The 19,864-nt window shown below is 33.1% G+C and overlaps 4 protein-coding genes across 4 annotated transcripts in view; 1 reads left to right on the plus strand and 3 right to left on the minus strand.

The window, feature by feature from the left end:
* LOC18100813 (uncharacterized) overlaps positions 1-19,864 on the minus strand; it is a 59,000-nt gene that overhangs the window by 27,830 nt on the left and 11,306 nt on the right. The gene's annotated exons all lie outside the window — the stretch shown is intronic.
* Positions 99-2,543, minus strand: LOC18100809 (glucan endo-1,3-beta-glucosidase 5). The gene is made up of 2 exons (XM_006382161.3): positions 1,650-2,543; positions 99-1,382 (listed from the first exon to the last, which is right to left on the minus strand). The coding sequence occupies exons 1-2, from the start codon at positions 2,024-2,026 to the stop codon at positions 209-211; spliced, it is 1,551 nt and encodes a 516-aa protein (XP_006382223.1). The 5' UTR covers positions 2,027-2,543; the 3' UTR covers positions 99-208.
* Positions 6,963-10,639, minus strand: LOC18100810 (uncharacterized). Its single transcript, XM_006382162.3, has 2 exons — positions 9,766-10,639; positions 6,963-8,029 (listed from the first exon to the last, which is right to left on the minus strand). The coding sequence occupies exons 1-2, from the start codon at positions 10,525-10,527 to the stop codon at positions 7,274-7,276; spliced, it is 1,518 nt and encodes a 505-aa protein (XP_006382224.1). The 5' UTR covers positions 10,528-10,639; the 3' UTR covers positions 6,963-7,273.
* On the plus strand, positions 17,069-19,047 carry LOC18100811 (uncharacterized). The gene is made up of 4 exons (XM_006382163.3): positions 17,069-17,393; positions 17,547-17,652; positions 17,766-17,980; positions 18,434-19,047. The coding sequence occupies exons 2-4, from the start codon at positions 17,563-17,565 to the stop codon at positions 18,735-18,737; spliced, it is 609 nt and encodes a 202-aa protein (XP_006382225.2). The 5' UTR covers positions 17,069-17,393; positions 17,547-17,562; the 3' UTR covers positions 18,738-19,047.

A 19,864-nucleotide genomic window follows, 5' to 3' on the forward strand; every position in this document is an offset into this window, starting at 1 on the left:
TTTATTTTAAGGTTTAAAATACCACTTTAAGTGTTGTTCTAAAACAATTGAAATTTGATTAACCAAGATCCTTGAATAATATTCTTGAGTGCCATGTATAGTTTCAACCATTCCTTTCATCTCATCCACTACTGCTGCTTAAAAATGCTCGAATTATCCTCTTTACATGTCAAGGAAATACAAGTAATCAATCCAACGCAGTGAGTCCTTAAAAATCACAAAACCCTAGACCATACACCTTAAGCTTTAAACCCAGAAAATCACAAAAATACAGGGGAAAAAACACTAAGATGAACACTACCAAACTAGACCTTGAAAATCCCTTTCCACCTCCCGCGCCAGAGATGACTGCTTGACCTTGAATCATGATCCTGAATTTGCAGGTCCCAGTAGAGGGGTCATTGTTTATAACAACTGAAAGGTTATTTGGGAACTTACAAGCACTTTCAAGTTGATTATTCTGCTGGTAGTAACTGTTAAATGCATAGGAGATGTTGCCCCGCGCATCCAGATTTTCACAAGAAGTTCCATACCCTAGACTAGTACAGTCCGCGTTAGCACAAGCATAGCTCACACTCGGTCCCACCTGCGGATCATCAAGGCTTGCTGATGGAGACATAATACACCATTGTCTGGCTAAATAATGTACATCCCTTGCCGGTACCAGACCCTTTGAATTTGCCGTCACCAGGCTAACTGCATACTTAGGCTGTCCATCCAAGTAAAACAATCCCCAGTGGCGCTCAAAATTACCAGGCTGAATGCTTTTGGCATCTTCGTCTATGAGACTAAATAAATAGGCATCCACATAACCAGGACGCAGTGGGGTTCCCTTGTTGGAAATGACACTATCCATAAACCCTTGGTTGAACTGCTGTGCGTAGTTCAAGTTTGCGTTTTTGTCTCCGTCGGTAGGCCACCCAATTTCCCCAATGACAACGGGCAAGCTTCCATAACCATTCTTCTGCAAAGCCCATATAAGGGTGTCATGGTTCGCATCAAACACATTGTCGTAAATTGTCCCACCATCGTTCAAGGGAAATGACTTGTTGCCGAAGAATGCAAAGCCAAGGGGGAAATTAGGATCACTGTAAAGGCTTATAAATGGATAGATATTGACAGTGAATGGAGCCCCATTGTCGCTCAAGAACTTGACAATCGATAGCATGAGATCATGGATGTCTGAACGGAAGTCACCATCGGATGGAAGATTTGTTGGACTCTCATACACATCAGCATTGAGGGGAACGGTGACTTTCACCCGAGTGCTTAGTCCGGCTTTTGTTAAAGCTGATTGGATATTCCGAAGAGCAGGAAGAGTTGTTCCCAGAAAGCTTCCATTGTAGGATGACAAGAATGGCTCATTTCCAACTGCAACGTACCTTGTAAATAACTCAAAATTACTGGTGAATAAATCCCCCCCAACACAAGACAAGCTCTATATATAGCGGAACATCTAAACACCATAAAAGCAGAGCAAGCTCATATAGTATAATCCTAGTCATGATCCTTAATTTGTTTCTTCTTACCAGACACACTCTTGGCTTGTGTAATTCAAGTCAAATACATGAACTACAATTAATGATCGGCAAAGCAAATCAATCCATGTCAATGGAAAAAAGAAACAAGGAAAGGGATCGATGGATTACCTGATGTCTGCACCACCAGAAGAGATATGAGAAGAGACATTCTTGGCCACCCAGGTGTCAGCAGCTTGCTCACTATTGGCCAGATTATAAAGCATATCATTGGGAATACCCACCATGATTTGAATCCCAGAATTAGCGAGAGCATTTAGAGTTGCTGAATCAGCATCAAATAGCTTGACCTTCTGAAAACCGTTGTCCCTGAGCATTTTAACCACAGTGGAAGGCGGCAAAGGATGCGTTGCCTGAGTTCCCCAGTTGACTCCAATTCCACTCACGGAATCCACCAGCAATTGAAGGATAGATAAGCAGCGCAGGGTTACAACAAGGGGTTGTTGCCTTTGCCTTGTAGACACCACTCCTTTGATCAAACCCCCCATGGTGTTTTACATATATCTATATACTTGAGAAATTAAGACAGGATCATGAAACTATCTCTGGATTCTAAAACAGTTATTACAGTTAACTACTATGGTTTGGTTTGGTTTGGTTTGGTCTGGATACAATAAACCAGCTAGAAAATTAAAGACGGTTCAAGAGCAACAAAACAGCAGGTAGCAAGCTAGCTGACGAAGATGGAGATTACAAGGGAATAAAGAAGAGAGTATAGTCCATGCTTAAGATATAGCATATGCTTACATGATAATGCATAATATAGCAATAAGGATCGTGATGAGGAGGAAAGAATGTTCTTTCATTTTTTACCAATCAATGGAGAGATGAAGAATGTGTTTCGGGTCTCAAAAAAACAGGTTTAAGAAAAAGTTACGGGTTTTCTTTTTTAATTAAAGGGTTTTAAAGTGAAATTCAGTGTGCTGATTAACCAATTGCATCACACTTCCCAGCAGACCCAGACTAAAAGTAAGAATAACAACTTTGGTGAGTGCTTGCAAGATGATGTTCGTGGACATTGATGAACATGTTTTTGTACGTCCAATTGATCGAGGAATTATGGATTTAAATCAATTAGGTTGGGTGCCCTGTCCCTATGTATTCCAATTTAGTTATAAGAAAAATAATTATCAGTCCCAGTTAATAAGAGTGGAGTGTGCACGTGGATTACAGTTTTTTAATTTAATTATAAAATTGATTAATGGCCCGTTCCGGCCTTGTTATCTGCTAAATTTCAATCTGTCTTTTTTTTTTTCTATTTTTTTTATCGTATGAATAGAATGATCCATCGAGGACCGCCCGGGCTAATAAGCTTCCAACCTTCTCCGTCACGTTACATGCAGATATTTTTATTTTTTATAGATAAAATTATAAGGGTTTTTTTACATGTTTCTATAGTTTAAAAAATCTAAATTTAAATAAAAAAAATTATACATGTATATAATCAAATAAATCAAGAACTATACATGTAAATAATTAAATAAAAAATTATTAATAATATCTAAAAATAAAACTTGAAAAATCAAGATATAGATATAAATCAAGATATTTAATCTCAAAAAAAAACATTTATCTTGTTGTGTTTGTTAAACTTAAATAAAGCCAGGTCAGTGGAAAAATAATGTTATTTTAGATTATTTAAAAAAACAAAAACTTAAGTTGATCTCACCCTAACCTTAAACTTGTTCGAAATAAATTAGTTCTTATAACAACAACTACAGCCATAACAGCTGTCAAAATACCAGCCACTTGTTTAAGAGAATCTCACGTTTTGACATCAAAGAATCAAATATCATTTTCAAGGAATATAAGAAGAAAACTTTACTTAAATTCTCAATTTATTTTTCTTTTAAATGATGGGATATGCATGAAAGGGACTATAAAGGTTATGTGATGAAGTTCTCAGGTTAAATAAATTGAGACTATGTGTATAAACGAGGCAAAAATCATTAGTGATAATTAAAAAAATCATAAGTGATAACTAAAAAAATTAAAAAAATCAAGAAACAAATATAAATTAAAATATATAATCTTGTATAATGGAATATTTATCTGGTTGTGCTTGCTGAATTAATTTACTAAAATTATTTTTTTATTCAATAAAACAATAATAGAAATAAACACTTATTAAATTAATTGAATAAAATAAAAGACAAAAGAATATGATGCAAGGTTCTTCATGTTAGAAATATTTTTTTAAAAAAATAAAGTTTATCTATATAAAAGATTAAAAAAATATAGATGAATCACAATAATCTTTCAAAAAGTAAATACATACAACGCCATTAAAAAAAATCTCTATTAAAAAAGGATTAAATAAGAAGAAAAAAATCACAAATTAAAGATATTAATTGAAACATAAATTTAAAAATTATTTAAGAAAAAAGACATTAAAAAATATATTAATTAAAAAAAAGCAATATTAGAAAGAAAAAATAGTTAAGACATTGTGACTTTAACTTAATTGGGTTCAATAATTTTTTAAAAAAAATTATATATTTAACCTTTAAAAAAAAACCTAAAAGAGGCAAAAAAAAATAGCCTATGTTATCGGGCTTATGGCCCAGCATACATGGGCCATTGCAAGGGAAAGCCCAAACATATGGGTGGGATTTCGAGCTTAGGGTCGCGCTTGGGCCTATTTTTATATATATTTTAAAAGGACAGACGACTTGTTGTCCACCTCTTTTCTTTGAAAAATATACGTTGGCGACAGTTCACCTGCTAAGACAGATGACGTGTTGTTTGCAAACCCAAATTCCGACCACCCAGCGGTGGCCACAAAATTGAGGCAGTGCATCTTTTGTCCAAAAAATCCAATTTTTAAATCATTTCAACCCAAAAAAACACCTCATTAATACATTTAAAACACTCATAAACCAATACATCAACTCAAAATACTTAGAAAGAGTCAAGAAACATGAAATCAAATCGAGTTAGATTTATCTTTCTCGATTTAAATTTGTTTTTTCAGATAACATTGAGGTTCTAAACAGTTATCATCATGCCCTCTCATCTCATGAAACCTATGTACACAAAAAAAAACCATTTTAATGGTTGAAAATGACTTAAACGACAACTTTTCTCATTACTAGAATTTAGCAACCCATCTGTCTCTTCTCTTTCTAATCAGGAAATAAAAAATAACATGAATAAACTTTTGTACCAAAATTAATTGTTTTGAAATCTAAAGAGACATAAATTGTCTAATTTGTGTTATTTTAAAATTTTAAGGACCTAAGTATATTTTTCAAAAACTTTCTGGCAGGCCACTCATGTTTGGTGTCTTTTTCATTTAAGTCCCTCTCTTTTCAATTCCATTATCACCTAAGAAATTAAAAGCAATTGGACTTCAATTAGAATTAAATCACTCAAAATAAAACTTTGAGGGCCAAAATAAATTATTGACAATGCACAATATATCCACAGTGTTTGGTGAGTGTGTGAACAATGTCATCTCAATAGTGTTTAGCCCATGCGTTTTGGCTTTTTAGTTAATATAGCTCGGGAACATATATATCCACTCTATTGCAGTCTTTTGCATTAGCTTATAACTAGATTGGTGATTCGTGCCATGCCACAAGCTAGTCAAAAAAAATTTATCACACATAAGAGATGCTTAGACGATGATAATTTTTTTAAAAGAAGCAAGAAAAGCTTGATACTCGAGAGTCATTAACTCGGCTGGATCCAATATGATCAAGTAGTTAATATTCTTATTAAATTATAGGCAATGATAGCAGATAAATCATAAAAAAAAACATTTGACAACAATTAACTAAAACAAATGAGCTATCAATATTATACCCAGAATGAAAAGAAAAAAAAATGTTAGAGACTCACCATCACTTTATAGTGGACATTGTCCATCACAAAAAGAGCTTGCTAAGGCAATTCGAACCTAACTGCAAAATTCTGGATGATGACATAAGAAAAAGTCGCATGGTTTGCTAAACCAACGTGTCAAAAAAGCAAATCGAACAAAACAAAATAAAATGATCATCAATCTACATTCAATAAATCAATTCTATTTAATTCAAGAATAAAATTTATTTTTAAAAAATAAATTTAACAAAGAGTAACAAATAAAAAGACACGAGGAAATCTATTTAAATAAAATAATAATAATAAAAGCAAGGTCATAGAAAGCTTGAAAAAAAACATACTTCATTCTCTAATTAAATAAATATTAAAAGATAAAGTTGAAAAAACATCAGCTTAAAAAACACCAAAACAATCCTAGGCAAACCTCATGAACCCTAGTTAATTTCTAAAGCTTACAACCTGTGAAATCTTAAACACAGGTTTAGTAAAAAAACTAAAATCCAAATCAATTAAATGTTGAAGAATTAAATCAGGTAAAAAAAATACCAATTTTGAAAATATTGCAAAGCAAAAAAAAAACAACAATAAAAAAAAATAAGGATGAAATCTATTAGGAAAAAAAATTATAGAGGGTGGATTAAAAAAAATCAACTCTAAAAATTATCTTAGATTACAAAAAATAGCAATTAAAAAAACAAGGACTAAATTTGATAAAGCAAAAAATTGAATAAGGATGAAATCGAAACAAAAGTCAAATTCAATTATTTCAAAAAAAAATTATAACCAAAAGAATAAGGACTAAATCAAAAGGAAAAAGAAGTTCAAGGGCTAACTTGAAAAATCAGGTTGTAGGGCGCAAACACCGAGGAAGAAAGAAAGAAAAAAAAAATATTGTCGGCAACAAACCAGAGTTCTTATTAGTGTACGGACCACATATTCATGGAAGAGAAGTCTAGACGAAGTTGAATCCATCCCGGAATGGCCTTTTGGTTGTTGGAATCAACCACATGCGTTGTTCAAAGACGGCAGAGCAGCTAACACATGTTGTGCACACATCAACAATATTTTTATTTTTAAAAAAGACTAGACTGCTCCACCCCAAAAACAACAAAAAATCAATTATAAAATAACTAAAATACCCTTTGACCCTATGCTTAAGAAAATAAGCTCAAAGGGTAAGATGATCTTTTAACTACTTACAAAAATGAAAAAACAAAATAAGCCCCATTGTTAGTTAATATATTTTTTTTAATTTCAAGAGTAATATCTAGGCACATTAAAACAAAAGGATAAAAAAACCTCTATGACAAACAAACAAATTCTCTTCTAAAAGCTTTAATGTAATTTAACTGTGAAAAAGAAAAAATTTATGTCTTGTCCCTTGCCAATTTCAAAATACTAAAATGGTCCCATTACAAAGACAATCTTACCCCCAACTATTGGCATACCCTTTTTTTTTTTTTTTAAAAGGTAAGATAATAAATTCATTATTCCCATCCACAATGCAATGTATCTAAATGAACAGTGAATTCACTATCCCTTTAATTTATTTTTTTAAATCAACTCTGGTTAGACCTCTGGTTATTACTGCTACTAATCCAATCCAAAGCATAACAATCCTAGAATTAATGGCATACTTCTACATTAGAAAAGAATGAGCCTCAGGAAGCATGACTGACAATTTCTTCGAAATAAAAAAGAAGGAAAAAAAAATCTACAAGAGTAACCTAAGATTATTCTACTGTACAGGACCAAAGAATTAGTAGCACTTGTACAAGGCAGCTCCAACTAACATTGCTAAACTGTTGAATACAGAAGTTATAATTCATCGGAATTAGTGTGTTTCGTTTTGGTGGGATTTTTCCATCTTCACCATCAAACACAAAGACCAACAAAGTAAAACAATTACCTCATAGTCCACTTTCACCTCCATCATCATCGCTGCCAACACCATCATCATCAAAATCAGAAGAGCTGCTGGCATTAGCTTGTAGATCATGGAGGTGATTAAGAGCATCTCGTACATCAGAAACCAGGGAATTTTTTGCAGCTCTAACCACATCTATTTTCTGAACATTGATCTCCCCACTATTCTTTTTTCCCGCTGATTTTCCAGCCCGTGCATATGCTGCCTTTCTCCTAGCTTCCCTGCAGTGTAATTGGTCAATATACTTTTCATGTAAAGCCCTGTTTTTCACCTGCTTCAGTACTGGGGGACTAACAATATTTATCCCACATGAACTCAATCTTGAAAGGGGCTTTTTATGGCCAGAAGAAGATTTCTCATGGAACTTGTGAAGAAAACCCTGTTTTACTTTTGAGTGCTCGGGGGTGGAAATTTTAACAGCCAGCTGAGAATCTTGAGTAGATGGATTCATGTCAGGTTCAAAAATGGAGAAAAAGTCTGCTTCATAATCTCGGTCCATTCGATTCTGATTTTGCAATAACTCTCTAACATTTTTATGTGCGAGATGATCCTTCTGCTCACATCTCAATCTTTTACTCTTTGGGCCGGATGGATGAAGTATCTTGCTAGCAGAGAGCGAAGAGCTTTCAAGAGGTGATGAGTTTATTCTCTTAGCCCTTGATCGCCGCAAAGCTTGAGGTGGAGTCATATGATCAGAGTTTACTTTCTCAAAACAATCCTGTGCAGACTTTCCAGGAACCTGCAGTTGATTTCATGCACATGTTAGTATAAAGCTCACAATTGGTGCTCTTTCAAGCTAGAAAGAAACTGTCTGTAAATATAAAAGGACACTAATTAGCACTCCCAATCAATATAAGAGAAGACTATCCTTTGGCATTGGGAATAGAAGCCCACAATTAAGCTGTAGTAACAACTACCAAAAGTGTCCATGCATTGCTGCAGGGCATGTTTTGCCTGCTGATAAAATGCAAAACATAATTGTTGATGCTGGAGAGCTGATAAATGCAAGCATAATGGTGTATAGTGACAATAGGATTTTACAGATCATCAACTATACAATATCTGAAAAATATAGTAACAGAATGAAAGCAACGGATTATTACTGTGCTTTATAGCATCTGAATACTCGGCATCCAGATACTGACTGATTCTTGCAATGGAAGAATGTTACAGTTTAGTTTTCATTTGGGCTATTATATGAATGGACATGGTGTGTAGAAAAGCAGCTCCGAAGTTTTGTAAGCAACTGTCCATGTTATGATTGGCTATGCAGCAAAACATGAGTTCAAGATTTTATTAATTGAAACAAATCTATGTATGAAAAGAGCAACTTAATTTGATTAGTATAGAGCATATAGATGGCTCTGTTTCTCTGCAAAAAAAACCATAAAAATGTAAGGTGAAGCAGCACATTAAATACTGAATTGTGTGGTTGTGAAAATATAACAAGTTGCTTATTCATTGAGCTAACAAAAACTCTAAAAATTATTCATGTGAATAATTTATTCATTGAGCTAACAGTTTATTTTTATTTTTGTACAAAGGGGGGGAAAACAAAGAAAAAAAACAAACGACCTTAATCTCTAAATTTCTCGAGTGAAGCTCTTCAATAGTTATCATGTAGAGAAGCTTTAGCTAGTCCGAGCTCATATGGGTAATAGCAGAGGCTGCCCACCGCAATAGGTTCCATAGGGGTCCTGGATGTTGCCAAAAGGAAAGAGAAAAAAATACAAAAACTAGAAAGGAGTGCGCGCTCGTGCGGCGTTGTTTGTGGGAACCGAGTTCTGTATAGTTCTATTGGCATGCCATCATCATATCATCCAAAAGCTATTGTAATTGAAGCGTGCAAACTACACTCACTACCTAAAATAACAGGAATTTGAACTGAAGATGCAAGAGTTCCTTCAAGAAAAAAAATTTGCAATTCCGTTTTTATGCTACCGTTTTCAAAAATCCTAAGTTACCAGGCTAGTGACAAAAAAAATTTTGAACGGGCCCGGGTACACATGACAATGCATAGAAGAAAACGAGCGTTAAAAGGGACAGAGCTCCCAGACCACAACATCATGTCAGCAAAAATCATAACTCGTTGAAGAATTGCCTTTTGATTAACAATAAGCATATAATTTATGTTGGTAACTTGAAATAGTTGACATTCTAGGTGAAGAAGTGAACATCATTCATTGTTGGTTGTAAAAAATATAAATGAAAAGGAAATCAAAATAAAAATATAGGTAGAATTAGATTTCAGGTTAAGAAAATGAATAAATAAATAAATAAATGACAGGCAATGCCTAAGACACATCCATCCCAAAATCAAAATTTTAACTTTTGTTGTACAAAATATTACTATCCAATCTGAAAGTTCCCATCTTGGAGTTGAACTTGTGTTTCTAAGGAAGCACAGCAAAGTAAAGGAAGGGGTACAAAAATATGAACAGAAGCAGAAAATAGAAAAAGATAAACTTTTATTACCAGCTTAGAAACCTTCTTCCAGAAATGAGGGGTAGGCTTGGTGGTAAAATAAGCTCTTTGCAAAACCATTTCTTGCTCCTTTGTCCACTCGTGAACAGCCCTTTTATTAGCTTCATCTGTTCTCTTTCTCTTCCTGTTGTTATTATTAATTTCTTGTTCATTTGTTTCACAGACATCAATGGCACTCACTCTTGCTTTGGCTGCTTTAAATCCAAAAGTAATAACACAACTCCTGTTACTGGTTTTCATTTCCACTTCACCTTTTACTTCATTCGAAGACAAAACCCTCGTATCATCAGACTTGCAATCACTAGTCTTGTTGCTGACAAGTTGATTTGCATTTGTGCCCTGCAACAAAGAAAGCCTTAAAGATCTCCTACGAGTCGAAACCTTTTTCATTTCCACTTCACCTTTTACTTCATTCGAAGACACAACCCTCCTATCATCGGGCTTGCAATTGCTAATCTTGTTGCTGACAAGTTGATTTGCATTTGGGCTCTGCAACAAAGAAAGCCTTAAGGATCTCCTAGGAGTCGAAACCTCACGCACCCTATTGTAACGAGAGATTGGAAATTTAGTGGACCCGGAACAGGGAATGCCGCAAACTAGGGATCTTTTTTCAGTGGGATTATGTTTTTGCGGGGAAAGGCCATTGTTGTGAAAGTCTGGCTTGCGGGCACTGGAATCTTGGGGTGGTTTCAGGGTGGTGGCTGAGGAAGAGGAGGAGGAGAGTTTATCTGAGTTTCTTGTCCTTCTAGGCATTATGACAAGCAGACGGTGAGTGAGCGTTTGGGCTGTAATTGTTGATTTGAGGGGGAGGAATTTGGAAGCAGCAAAGGAAGATCAATTACAAGGAACATGTTGAAGAAAGATAATAAGGATGGACCCAACTGTTGTTATTTTGGTCCATTTACTCATGGGCTTTGTTTGAAAGTTCTTAGTTAGCTGTAAGCTCCTCAAGTTCTTAGCTCGGGCCCACATCTATTATTAATGCAATTTATATATTACTAAATTGGCCTGCACTCGGATAAAAAAAACTTTTAATGTAAAAACAATTCATACGTATTTTTAAACAGTAGTAAAAATTTTAATCATAACTTGGCTTAACTAATTAACGTTAAAACCTTATAAACTGAATCATTTCCTAACATGGTTTCAAATTAAATCACGTCAATTATTTTAATATGACTTAATTGATCTGGCACGTCAAATATAGTCTAGATAACCGGTACAAATATAATTTAAATTTAAAAACGTTAAGAAAAATATTTTTTTATATTAAAACGATAATATATTGAGTCGATCCGGACCAGCTTGTCAACTTGTCACTCGGGTAATGGATCCAAATAAATTTAATAACTTAGTTTTTTTAAAATTATATGTTTTATCTAATTACATGATAACAAAAATATGTGATAGAAGTAAAACAACTAATTTTTTTTTAATGATTACAATGGATAAAAACAAAAAAAAAAGTTGTTCATATTACAAAAAGATTTTTATTAACTTATTCAAGAACAAAGTAAATAATAAACAAAGTTTAATAAATGTTAAATATTTTTTAAATTAATGTGCTTAACATGGTCAACTTTTGGGCACAAATGGTGCACCACCATCATATATAGGATTATATTAACACTTTGAGATCTTATTGGACATGAAAAAAACAAATTAAATATCGAAAACACTTGGATTCATGACTATAAAGCTATTATTTTTTGAAAACACTTGATACAAATGGTGCACCACCATCATATACAAGATTATATTAACACTTTGAGATCTTATTGGACATGAAAAAAACAAATTAAATATCGAAAACACTTGAATTCATGACTATAAAGCTATTATTTGTTGAAGTTTTTATATATATACCTAGAAAGGAACCACTCTAAGAGTGTCACTTTCTATGGCAAAAAAACTTCTCAACAACAATAAATATACTTTTACTATGGTTTGGGAGGTTGTTCTCAATTAAACATGCTTTGCTCTTTTTGCTATTTTTTTTTCTAGTTCTGAGAGGGATATGAGGTTCACCTAGCTGAAATCAAGAAAATTTTAGGCTATATTAAACATTCATTTACTATAAAGGTATTGAGCATTATCATAGTAAATTTACATGATAAATTTCAGCAATCACTACATATCTCTTTTAAACCTTTCATACACCACTTAAGGCTAAAAGTTTTAAAGATGACATGACGTTAAAAATAGACTCACTCATATAAAGAATAATATTGAATCTGTTTGAGCAATACAATGTTCAACACAAGTATTGATCCATTATTTGATTTCCATCAATATTGGTTAAAGAACCTATAACTCTTTTGTAAACATGGAACAATAGTTGGCTGAGCATGCATACCTACATGTTATGAATTTCTAGGGAAATTAATTACAAAAACTTGGGCACTTCCATTCCATAACAATTTGCTTTAAATCTTATTTAAGCATCTTAATCATATATACAACTCTCCTGTCAAGATAAAAAAGACAAATCCATGAATAATGAAATGCTCTCATCATTTTCATCATCATCTCCAATGAAAGGTTGTTCATATTACTCTAAATTTATCAAAATTCAACAAAAAAAACCCTTCTCTTTAACCAAATATAGAGAGTTAGAATGGTGGTTCACCAAAACATGTATTATTGATGAATCTTGTGTTGAGAAGACACATAAATATTAGTTGGGAATTACTACTTCCATGTTAAGTTGGATGGTTTTAGGAGAGATTAATTAACATAATAGTTTCTTGTGAATATAACTTATTTTCAAGGATATCAAGAACACCAAGGGGAATTGCATTTTTTTCGATCCAATTTCATATAATCTAATTACTTGTAAATTAAAATGTTCTTAGTCAAATCAACATCATACGCTTATTTTCATGCATACCAAGAACTCCAAGTGTATTACATTATCTTGTTTTCTATGCTTTAGCTCATATCATTCTATTGTCTAAAAGATTCATATAAAACCTTAAGAGCTTTGCAAACCTAGAATCAAAATTCATTTCTACACCCTTTCAAGTTCTTGTATTATTGCAGTAAGTTTGATATTTTATAATGAGATACCTATATTGTCTAAAAGATTCATATAAAACCTTAAGAGCTTTGCAAACCTAGAATCAAAATTTATTTCTACACCCTTTCAAGTTCCTACATTAATGCAGTAAGTTTAATATTTTATAATGAGATACCTATATTGTCTAAAAGATTCATATAAAACCTTAGAGCTTTGCAAACTTGGAATCAAATTCATTTCTACACCTTTTCAAGTTTTTGCATTAATGCAATAAGTTCAAACATTAAGTAACCTATGAAGAAAATGGTAAGATAAATATCTAAAAAAAGAAAAAATAATGAAAAAATCCACAATAAGATAACTTTTTACAAAGGTATTGCAAACAAACCCAGCTCATTTGAGAATTGAATGGAAAAGATGAATAACCAAAATTGACGAATCCAACAACGATGGTTAATAAGGCAAAAAAACATAAACAGAGCAAGACAATCAACTTTTCTATTGCAAGTGAAAATAATGGAAAATCCTGCAAAGAGAAATAGAGAAAATAAATTGTCAAACTAAACACAGGATATGAGAAAAAAAAAAGCAAGAATTTCATAATAAACTGTGTGATAAGGGTCTCTCAGTATTGGTAAATTATAGTCTAGATAAAACATTGATTCCCACCTTAAGCCAAAAGACAATAGAGCTATAATTGTTTATGTAGTAAAATAATATTATTGGTTTAGTATTTTTTACAAACACATTAAATTCAATATTAAAAAGAAAGTAGTCATGGTTCCAGACAAAAACAATTATTGAACACCAAAATCATTTAAATTCTCTACATTTTCACACCAAATTCATCTCTATATTTTTACACCAAAATCATTCCACAGACTCAACCCCGTTATAGAAGCATCGCCAATAACACCACCATCCCCTACATTGGTGATGTGAGAGCAAACTCTTTCTTTGCATCATTCTCTTCTCAAACGTAACTCTTTTCTTCTATTTTCCTTTTGTCGATTCGGTGCCTCTATCCTTTTTTTTTGTTGGTTTGGCTTACAAAAAACATATGAAATTAACATTATCAACACCATCATCTCCCTAACCAGTGACGCAAGAGCAAGGCCTCCTCTCTGCACCTTTTTCTTGTTTAGTGAGTCTTCCTCCTCTCCTTCACCCCATGTCTATTTTAGCATCCCTTTTTCTCTGTCATTTTTTTTTCACAAAAAAGGATGGATTTGAAAAACCTAAGGTGCAGAAAAGTGAAAAAAAAAAAAGAAGAGATGTTGTGGAGGAGGGCACACGTCCATAAAGAAAAAAACAATGACTATTTTTTGTTCATTAACTCGCGAGATCAGACAAAATTTCCATGTATTTTCCATGAAAACACTGTTGGAAACCATAATAAAAGCATTTTAGATCCACAATTACAAAATTATCGAACTACCCTCATAGCAAAGCAAGTTATTTATGTTAGTCGGGGGTGAAATAGTAATTTCACTATGCAAAATGCACAGCGAAACATTAAACTCTTTTAACTTTATATACTTAAATAGGTATCCCGCACTTCGCTAATATAGAGAAAGCAGGTGCAATGTTGGCAATGAATCAAATGCAACAACGATAGTAAATCAACATCACTGATGACAAGCTCATCCAAGGATAAAAGGCCCGCCAGAATAAAAAAGGCAAAGGTTCAGAGACGTTGGGCAAACCAACAAAGAAACAACAACTTTGAATAATTGGAGCTTTGTTAAAGAGTTATGGTGTTGATATGAGCAATTTATAGTCCAGCTTCTCGCCAAGTGCATTGAAAAGTGAAGTGTTAGCCATCCTGTGATCAATTGATGTGGTAAATATAATTGTTGGGGAAAATGTAGAACCTAATAGACTTGTAGTACTAGGTGTAAAATGAAAAGGTAAAAAAATATATCAAACAACTAAGCCATTGTAAGTGTAAAAAAAGACTATAAAGACAGCGTTGACAACCCTAGACTCTTGTTGTGTTCTTGTAAATTTCAATCTTAAAGCATTAGGGTGATTTATTTGTTTTGAAACTCAGATTAAAGGAAACATATAGTAAAGATGTTCTTTGACAAAAAGTCCTCTGTGAAATTAATCAGTGAACCTTGTGATCTCGTAAAGCCAAAAAGAGAAAGAAAAATCTTGAAATGGATAGAATAAAAAGATTAATTCATTTGATCTGCCATAATTTTACTCGACCCATCAAATTCCAAAACTCCCTTCATTATAAACATTTTGGCTATCATGACAACATGAATAATAAAGTCAACTTGAAACAAAAATTCAAGAAACTTTCTTTACATTTAATGGCCTCACATTTCTTATATCAAACCAAAACAACCTTTATTTGCCACAACACTTTAAGTCTTGTCATTGAAAAATGTTTTGGATGAAAAACATGATCAACAAAAAAAAAAAATTGGCAATCTAAAAAACATAATTATACAATGGAAAAGTCAGATTCAACCGCTAAATGTTTAGTAGCTTGCTCAGAAAAGAAAAGGAAATTAAAAGTTGCAGCTAACTTGCGTGCACATCGACTAATCCCACGGGCCCTGAAGTTAACGATTATGTAAGTCTCCAGTGACCATCATATGAGCAACCACATGGCTCGAACCTGAGACCACAGAGGGAGCAAACCTCTTGGTCCCAAGCTCTTACCATTTTTTTTTTAATAGATGATGTATTGTCTGATATTGCTCAATGCAGTAATTGAAAAATCAGAGCACAATTATTTTTATAAAAAAAAACTTGTTTTTTAACTTATTTTGATTAAAAACACCTTAAGAATCATGATAAACCTATTAATTACCTAAAAAAACCGTCCATAAAACCAAAATTAACCCGAAATAAAAAATTAACACGAGCTCAAATATGATTTTTTTCAAAGTAAACCATTTAACACTAATATCGTTCATTTTTAATGGTGGTGTCAATAACATGTTTCTCTCTCAACCAGGAACTAAAATAAAAATAAAAGAACTTTTGTATCAAAATTGAATTTAAAAAATATTAAGGTACAAAAATTGAATAATTTATGTTATTTTTTAAATTCAAGGATCAAAGTACATCTTTTTTAAAATTTATGGCATGACATCCATATTTGATATTTTTTTTTTATTGAGATCTCTTTTCTTTCTATCCTACCCTATCATAAGAAAAAAAAAATTGTCCGAATAGCGAGATCATACCCACTGAAAAACCCAGTCCTTTTAATTTTATACTTAATTGACAAATCAATATTTTTCTTAGATATATGATTTTACCCTTTATCGACCATTCAACTCAAATAGCCATGCTAGCCCGTGATTCAGGTTTTCTGGAGAACAATGGGAGTCTCTCACGGGAGCGATAAAAGGAGTATTTTATTTTAACAATCGAGATATGTTGGTTGGAGTTATCTAAAACGCAATGCGTTTATAAAATTATTTGTACAATATTCAATTTGTCAATCCAATATAAAATATAGGTTCATTTTTTTAAAAACATAAAAAAGAAAGTATCAGGTACGGATAAATAACAACATAATAAATACAATCCAACCTCTATAAGTTAATATCCTTATGACTAATTAATGAAGATATTATTTAATTGATAGATTAATAAAAAATTAATTTACCAGGATATTCTTTATTTTTTTAAAACATTATTATTTTATTTTTTCTTAAATCTAAAACATGTTTCTTATTAATCATTTAAATTGATTTTTGACTTGCTACTAAACAAGGTGTCAAGGTAACTTTTATAAAAGTCAATTTTAATTCACTAGTCTTATTTGTTTTTGTGTTTTAAAAATATTTTTAAAAAAATTAATTTTTTTTATTTTTTTACTTTAAATTAATATTTCTTGATGTTTTTAGATTATTTTGATGCGCTGAAATCAAAAATAATTTTTTAAAAATTAAAAAAAATATTATTTTGATATATTTCTAAGTAAGAAATACTTTGAAAAACAACCGCAACCACATTCCTAAATAGACAAGACGCATTTCTAAGATTGTGGAAGATTACGAGTTTGTGTTTTAAATTAATTTTTTAATATTTTTTAAATTATTTTATTATATTAATATTAAAAATAAATTTTAAATAATAAAAATTATATTGTTTTAAGGTATCTCAGAATTTTGTTTTTTAAAAAACAAATATAACATAACACAAATGTATCTACAAGTTGTTCTGGGTCGAAATCAAATTGTAAAATAATGTTACTTGATTTTAAAATTTGTTTTTAATCCGAGTAAATAATAATAATAACAAATGAGGAGAGAGAGAGAGAGAGAGAGAGACAAGGAGATACCGCAGGCAGGAATAGAGAATCCGAGACAACAACAAAGACGACTTGACTTCTTTATATACATCGATTCTACAGTTATTTCTCACCTTATCATAGAGAAAATTTATTCACTCGGGAGTCGGGAGGAGAGTAGAGGCGAGGATAGACCAGGAACGAGGCAACTAAAGATCTCTTATTATAAATTTGCATCGCTACCGTCTGAACAATCATCCTCATCTTCATCGCTATCTGGTTTCTGTAATTTTTTAAGAGATCCCCCCCTCTCTCATCAATCCTTCTCTGACAATTCAGGTAAATCTGCCTCTTTCCTTTCCCTTGATGCATGATTGTACGATTGCTACTTCTGATCTTTCTCTTTGTTTCTGTTGGTTGAAATTATTTAGCAGTATTGATAATATTTCTCATTCGCGTTTTCTTTTCATAAATAAAATAAAATGAATCCAGGCACCCACACGAAACAATGGCTGTTACAATGAAGCAGATGGCTCTCGCAGTCACGGTCCTTGGCCTCATCTCTTTTGTTTTTGGCATTGTCGCTGAAAATAAGAAGGTACTATACTTTTTATTTATTTATTTACAGACAAATCCTGTTTTCATATTAAACAAACATATTTCTTATTTACTCTTTTTTTTATAAATAAAATAATAATAATAATAATATAGCCTGCTGCTGGAACTCCAATACCTGGAAAAGGTGTTGTAATTTGCAAGTATTCATCCGATCCCACAGTACCTTTGGGGTTCCTCTCAGTTGGATTTCTGGTAGCAACTACAGTCGTTGGTTATTTATCTCTCTTCTATCCTTATAAAGGAAAATCAGTCCCCAACTCTGCTTTGTTTCAGAGCACCAGTTTCTCCATCTTCGTCAACATTGCTGTGTAAGTCTTATCCTTTTTACCTGTTTTTTGGATTTTTGCCCCTCGGTTGCTATCTCGTTATGCATGTAATATGAAACTCATGCAATTCTCCTCATATATTTGGAGGACTGCACAATGGAAATTCACTGAAACTAACCCCTTTTTTTTTTTATAAGCTAAGAATGCTCAATTACATGTATTTTGCTTGCTTGGGCTGCCTGCTCGCGTGTAAAATACCTATTTATTGCTTTGTATCTCTCGACTTTTTTAGATTTTAAAGGCTTAGACTCGTAGCTCTAGATTGTTGTTTTTTACCTTTTTTATTTTTATTTTTTTATCTAGTTACTTTCTATTCCTATAGCAAATGTTTTTCCTTTGTTCTATGAACTTGATTTACCAAATTTAATATTGAGTTTTTGTTGGTCCTCTAGATGATTCTCTCTAAAATGACGTGTCCTGTGAAACTCAAACCAGGTTTACGGCAGGATTGGCAGCAGCATTGATATTGTGGCCAACAATTCAAGAGCACTCTCACTTGAGTCACACCGTTCATCACGATCCTGACTATCAATGCCCCACTGCCAAGACCGGTCTCCTTGGTGGCGGTGCTTTAGTTTCTCTCGATTCAGCCCTTTTCTGGTTAGTCGCACTCATGTTAGCAGACAATGCTCGGGAGGACTACTTTGATGAAACGGAAAAGGATGTCAAGGGGGGACATCATGATGAGGTGCTTGAGGGTGATTTTGATGCGCCTGCACATCTCAAGGGCACTGCATAAAGCCTGTTGTGTCGTTAAGAATGACTTGGAACTCTCTCTGGGTTTTACACATTTCCATGTCACACAAATAATTCCCAGTTAGCACCTTGAAGAAGCCACACTGCAACATTGAATTCATGATTGTAAATATTGAATATTGTTTGGATTTCAATTCTATAGGAATCGTTTGGTGTACCCGGGGTTATGCTCGCTGGAGACTCGTGTGTCTTATGTCTATGTGAGTGAAGAAGAGCATAACTCTTTGGTATGCTGAATAATTTCTCTGAATCGAATGCTTTTTCAAATGGGAAGTTGCAGTTTAGACCGTGTATCAGAATTTTTAATTTTTAATTCTTTGTTAATTAGCAGCTTGTATATTATTTATCGAGGTTACAAGTTTCTGTATCTATTTCCTACTTCGAATAAGCAGTTCCTTTATCCAACCTATATTCTGATATCTGGTGAAAATCATGCGCGGAGATGAAAGAGGAAGGGGTCGATGACCATGTATTTCGGTTGCCATATGATTTGAGGCAACCGATAGGAATTATTTGGAGAATTCATTTATATACATGGTGTGTTGAATCATGAAATTTAAAGGCCCCGACAGTGTTTGGGAGGACTCTGCTGGTGGTGAAAGAATAACATGCAGCAGCGGCTTATGCTTATTGTTACTCAAACCAGTCTTTTAACGTGTTATTGTTGAAGTGGGAAGAGGAGAGAATGGATAGGTTTGCGCGAAGGTGGGATGAAAGATGCATTTGCCTTGCCCCTTCAGAATTTATCTACCTGAATACTGATTATTTAATTGCTAATAAATGGCTGGAGCACAGGATGGAGAGTAGAGTGGAGACGGAAGGAAAGAGGCTGGGCTGGATGGCCCAACGAGTCTAATCGTCTGCTATTATAATAATAAAAAATAGAAATAAAACTCCGGTGGTGGTGATGATGCAGGTACTGGTGGCTGCTTTCCTTTCCAGTTCACAGCTTCATTGAAATGAAAAATTTACAAAACCCTACTACAAGTCTAGAGCCCCTAACTAATAAATAAAGTGTCTCCTTCATTTTGGTCCGCAGCTGCAATACAAAAAAGCTACTCCCTACTCCCTGGTAGTGGCAGTAGCAGTAGCAGTACTAGTGAAGAGCAG

Source organism: Populus trichocarpa, chromosome 6 (genome assembly GCF_000002775.5).
Source record: "Populus trichocarpa isolate Nisqually-1 chromosome 6, P.trichocarpa_v4.1, whole genome shotgun sequence".
NCBI classification, from domain to species: Eukaryota; Viridiplantae; Streptophyta; class Magnoliopsida; order Malpighiales; family Salicaceae; genus Populus; species Populus trichocarpa.